The sequence below is a fragment of the Neophocaena asiaeorientalis genome, unplaced genomic scaffold (assembly GCF_003031525.2).
Source record: "Neophocaena asiaeorientalis asiaeorientalis breed wild unplaced genomic scaffold, Neophocaena_asiaeorientalis_V1.1 scaffold78, whole genome shotgun sequence".
NCBI lineage: Eukaryota > Metazoa > Chordata > Mammalia > Artiodactyla > Phocoenidae > Neophocaena > Neophocaena asiaeorientalis.
Genome location: NW_020175018.1, coordinates 18,178,104 through 18,183,103, shown reverse-complemented (window position 1 = coordinate 18,183,103; position 5,000 = coordinate 18,178,104). Strand labels below are relative to the sequence as shown.

General features: G+C 59.0%; 1 protein-coding gene across 1 annotated transcript in view; it reads right to left on the bottom strand.

Moving 5' to 3' along the window:
• SARDH (sarcosine dehydrogenase) overlaps positions 1 to 5,000 on the bottom strand; it is a 66,818-nt gene that overhangs the window by 57,900 nt on the left and 3,918 nt on the right. Inside the window, exons 5-7 of the mRNA XM_024762361.1 lie at positions 4,138 to 4,317; positions 3,311 to 3,434; positions 3,019 to 3,119 (exon numbers count right to left, since the gene is read on the bottom strand). Of these exons, the coding sequence (XP_024618129.1) occupies positions 3,019 to 3,119; positions 3,311 to 3,434; positions 4,138 to 4,317 (405 nt within the window). The remainder of the gene's footprint in view (positions 1 to 3,018; positions 3,120 to 3,310; positions 3,435 to 4,137; positions 4,318 to 5,000) is intronic.

Here is a 5,000-nt window from a genome sequence, read left to right as displayed (position 1 = left end):
CCCTCACTGCTTCCTCCCTCCGGAAGCCCACCCTATAGGTGTAACGCCAATTCCACTGGTGTCTCTGCCTCCTAATCTCAGCCCGTTCCTTCCATCTGCTTTTCCTGGCCCCGCCCCCATCCAAATCTTGTCAGCTGCTTCCTCCAGGAAGCCCGCCCGATGGCTCCAGCCTTCCCTGCTCTCTTCCTCTGAAGCACCAGCTGGCTGGACCATCCCATGCCCTTAGTCACGGTCAGTCATCGTGGCCGTCACCTAATGAGCACCTGCTATGTGCCAGGCACTGCGCTCAGCCCTTCAGCCCATCACTTGGTTCCTCCCTCAGCACCGCTCTAAGAGGTAGCTACCATTTTTACCCATTTTGCAGGGAAGGAAACTGAGGCTCAGGTGGCACCTTGACTCACCTGGCTGGGTAATGGGGGAGTTGGGATGCAGACCCTGAGCACGGGCCCTCTCCCATTACTCTGTGCCCCAACAGAGCAGTTTCTGCAAAAGTGGGTCGAGGATAGCGGGGATGCCAGACCATGAGGCAGCATCTGGGCCACCACGTTTGACAGACGCAGAGGCCAGGCCCAGAGGGGAAAGGGACAAGGTCACAGAGGAGCTGGGGGCAGCATTCGGCTAGGACCCAGGACGGGGACGGCTTCTCAGAACTGGGGTCCCTCTGGCCACCCATAAAGAAAGATAAAGGGTACGTGGTCCAGGTGGCAAAGCCCTGAGCCCTCACTGGCCAGCCTGGGGCCAACACCACGAGGCCCAGATCTGGGCAGGTCCTGCTGCAGGACTGTCAACCCAGGGAGCGTCCCGAGCAGCGGAAGACAGGCCCAAGTGTCAGGGGCCTCCCAGCATGAGCCCCAGAGCCCTGACTGCAGGAGCTGCCGTGGCCTAAAGAAGCTTGTTTTCTGACACACCATGGCATCAGACCACGTGGGAGGTCAGGGTCAGAGGCCTGCCCTTCTCCCAGATTCAGGCTGCCCAGGTGTGGCCTCAGGATGGCTGGCCTCCCAGACTCCCCACATGGAGGGGAGCATGGGGAACTTGGTCCCCAGCCCCAAATCTCCTCTTTTCTCCTACAGAAGTCTCAGAGTTTCTGAGGCTGTTGGCCCTTTCCTGGAGCACAGCCTGGGGTTCCCAGGACACACAGGTTGCTGGGTGGGGGCAGTGTTTGTGAGTTACATGAATAACCCCAGCCTGGCTCTGACCTTAAAATTCAGGGTGCGGGTCCCTGGGCCCAGAGTGGGCCATGCTTCTCCCTGAAAGCCGCCTCAAAGCTGGGCATCCTGCGTACCAGGACACGGAGAGACTGAGGCCCCAGTCTTGGGCTCTGTAGGACACAGCCCTGCTCTGCCCCCAGCCTGTCCCCAGCTTTAGCCCAGCCCCCGAGAGCTCACTGCGGCCTGAGGGCGACCCCTGGCGGCCACGGGGGATACTTCCCACAGAACCAGGGCCAGGGACTCTTCGCACCAACAGCTGCAGTGATGCCTCTTTCCCCAGAGCCCCACCCGGAGGGCACACAGCAGCCCTCGGGAGGAGTGTGTGTGCTGGACTGTATTAAACTCTTCCACGAACAGGGGAACCTTGTGTGTGTGTGTGGGGGGGGGGCGGGCGGCAAGAGCGGCGGAGATCCCGGCCCCGCGCCAGCTTCCCCCACCCCTCCGCCACTGGGTCCACCCAGCGGCCAGCCTGGTGACCAGAGGGAAGCCAGGCTTGTCCAGGGCAGCGACGAGGCTCCCAGGACCCTCTTTGCTGGAGCCTGACCCTAAACAAGGTCAGTCTGGTCTCTCACACTCTCCCCACACCCACACCCTCAGGCCCGCTTCTCTGAACTGCCTGCAGTTCCCCGGCTGCCAGGCTCTGCATCCTCCCCTTCTCCCCCTCGTTCTCTCTCTGCCACCCTTCAGATGCCTCAGAAGATCCTTCAGACATGGCCTCCACCAGGGCACCTCCCTGGTCCATAGGCTGGGAGTCCCTGTAGCCCCTGTGCTTGCCCCCTGGGAGCCCCTGTCAGCTTGTTTTAAAATAAATAATATCTTCACTTGTTTGTACCCTTCCCCCAGCTCACCTGGGCGAGAACTAGGTTCTTATCTCTGTTATAGTCCCAGTTTCTAGATGAGGGCTTGGAGCACAGAGCTTATCCAGTGAATGTTTGACGCAGAGAGGGGTGGGGAGGGAGGGTTAGATGGATTAATAAACGGATGGATGATGGAGGAATGGGTGCAGGGAGAGATGAATGGGTAGAGGGAGTGATGGCTGGATGGATACATGAGAGAAAGGACGGACAGATGAATGGATGGATAAATAGATGAATCAATGGATGGATGAAGGGCTAGAGGGAGGGAGGGATTGGAGGAGGGATGAACAGATGCAGGGATGGCAAGAGGAACAGAGGGAAGGAAATGAGTGGAGGGATAATGGATGGAGGGAGGGAGGGGGAGGAGGCTGGAGGGAAAGAGGAGTGGTCAGTGACAAGGCGACAGGAAGCCACCTGCCACCAGCACAGGAGAGGGGAGGTAGAAAGGGAGGAGAGGGGAGGTAGAAAGGGAGGAGAGGGGAGGTAGAAAGGGAGGAGAGGAGAGAGGGCAGGGGGTGCACAGCTCCCCTCCCCACCACCGCCTCCTCTGGCAGAGGTGTCTCCAGGGCTCCCTGGGAGGTTCTGAGGGCCAGGGATCAATGTCCTCTGAGACTGGCACCCAGGGCACATTTGGGAGCATGCAAACATTCAGAGGTTCCCAGAAACACCTGGGGCACAGAACATGGCAAAAGCCAGACTGGCCGCACCATGCAGGATGGGCTTGGGCATCAGTGAGAAGCCATGCTCCGAAGGCAAAGGGGGTCGGGACCCTCGGGTTACACCTGTGCTACTTCATTTCATTCTCAGGCCACCCAAAACCTCCAGTCATGAGGAGTCCCATTTCACAGATGAGGCCACTGACGCTCAGGGCGATGAAGGAACCGACAAGTGCTGGGCTTCACAGCCAGGTCTGTGCACCACCCACTTGGTGCCTGGGACCGTCTACTCACCTGGATCCCTTCAATGCGCTCGGTGACGACGTAGGCATGGTGCATGGCCACCAGCGGGACCTTGACGCCAGCCATCCGGCCCACGGCGCCTGCCCACACTCCTGCAGGCAGAGCACAGACAGCTCAGCTCTGCTGGCACCTGGCGGGGGCCAGCCAGCTGGGCGCCTCTGCAGGCTTGTCTGCCATGGCAGTGACTCCCCAGGTCACGCCTGGGCCCCCACCCCTAAGAAAGGCCAGGTTTAGGGAGCAGCCAGGGTGGCCACTTGGGAGCCCAGAAGAAACGTGTTCCCACCTGCACAATTGACCACGTAGGGTGTCTGGATGGAGCCGTGCTCTGTCTCCACAGCCTCGACCCGCCGCACCCCAAAATCATCCGTCCGCACACTGATGCCGGTCACCGGGCAGTTCTCGATGACCTGAGAGCGAGAAGAGCTGCTTCCAAAGCCATGTGGGCGCTCTGAGCACTGACCACCTACCCTCTCCTACCTCCAGCCCAGGCAGTACCCAGGACACCTGCTTCTGCTCAGGCAGGCTTCATGTGACCCCACTGGGGAAACGGGGTGACCACAGGGTGGAAACTAACTCCACGTGTTCCTTGACTTGGAGAACTTGTCCCCCCAGACAGAGGCTTTTTTTGAAAAACAAAACGAAAAGGAGGGCTCATTTGACTGACAGATGCTTGCGGTAAAAGGTCACATACAGTGCAGTCTGCCTCCATTTGATTTACATAAACATCTTCATAGAAAAGTACTTGCAGTAAAACTACAACGTCAACATTGGTTACCTCTGGGTGATCCTCATTTCTTCTTTCTTGCTTATTTGCCTTTTCTAATCTTTCCTACAACTATGTGTGTATTCGAGACAAAAGAAGATAAAAATTACAAGAAGAGATTTGGGGCGGGTTCACTCTTCCAGCAGGGCCAGACCTCGGGGAAGGGAGGAGAGCTGACCTGGGGGACAAACCTGAGGCCGGCCGGCCTCTGCAGGATCGGATTAGAGGCTCAGGTCCTACGTGGAGCAGAGAGAACGGCACGTGTTCTCTTGCCTTCCGGTCTTGGGGTTCTTAGGCAGGAGGGGTGGGCTGGGAGCAGGGGACCCAGGGCCGGAAGGCCATTGTACCTGTGCTCCGCGGGCAGTGGCGGCCCTGGTGAGGGCGGTACAGGTGCCGGCGGGGTCCATGGTGCCGTCATGAGGCACGTACAGGGTCCCGTAGAGGTCTTCCACATTCATCAGCGGATACAGTGCCTTGGTCTCTGCCGGGCTCAGCACGTGGGACTCCACGCCATAGGCCTTGCCCAACTGGGGGACCCAGAAGAAAGTAACTGAGCCCTCGGGGAGCAGACCCCCTTGGCCACTCCCCTCCCCGTCTGGGCCTCCAAGGGTAAGTTCGGACCCTGTGTCCCCCAGGCACCCTTAGCCGGCCACTGTGCCCCAGCGGCCCCCGTCCCTCGGGCCAGCTCCGAGGAAGAGTAAGGAGCCCTCGTAGTGCTCGGAAGCAGGCTCTGGGGCCCTCCCGCCTCCCCCATCCAGCTCTAACATGAGCCATGTGACGTGGGGCAAGTTGCTAACGTCACCTGGGGGAATGGGGGTGATAACGGTTTATGTGGTTGACACCTTTAAAGAGCTTAGACCAGTCCCGGGCACATAAGGATTTACTGTATAACATAAATAAAAATAATCCCCATAGGTCTGATATTTTGAGCTTCAACCAGATTTGATGGTCAGACCAGCTCCCCCGACGAGAGACCGCTGCAGTCCTCAGTCCCAGGCCCCGGACTGTGTGACAGACCACACCCCCGGCTCATTTGATTGGCCCAAGGGCAGCCAATCAAATGCACCCAGGCATCCATCCATCGGGACAGGCTCCGCCCAACTAGAGACGAGCTGAGCCAATCAGATTCTCTCTCCGAGCAGTGGGCCTGAAAAGCTGCAGAGACCTCGCTCAGCACTTGAGCTGAAAGGTTACCTGGGCTCCTGTGGAG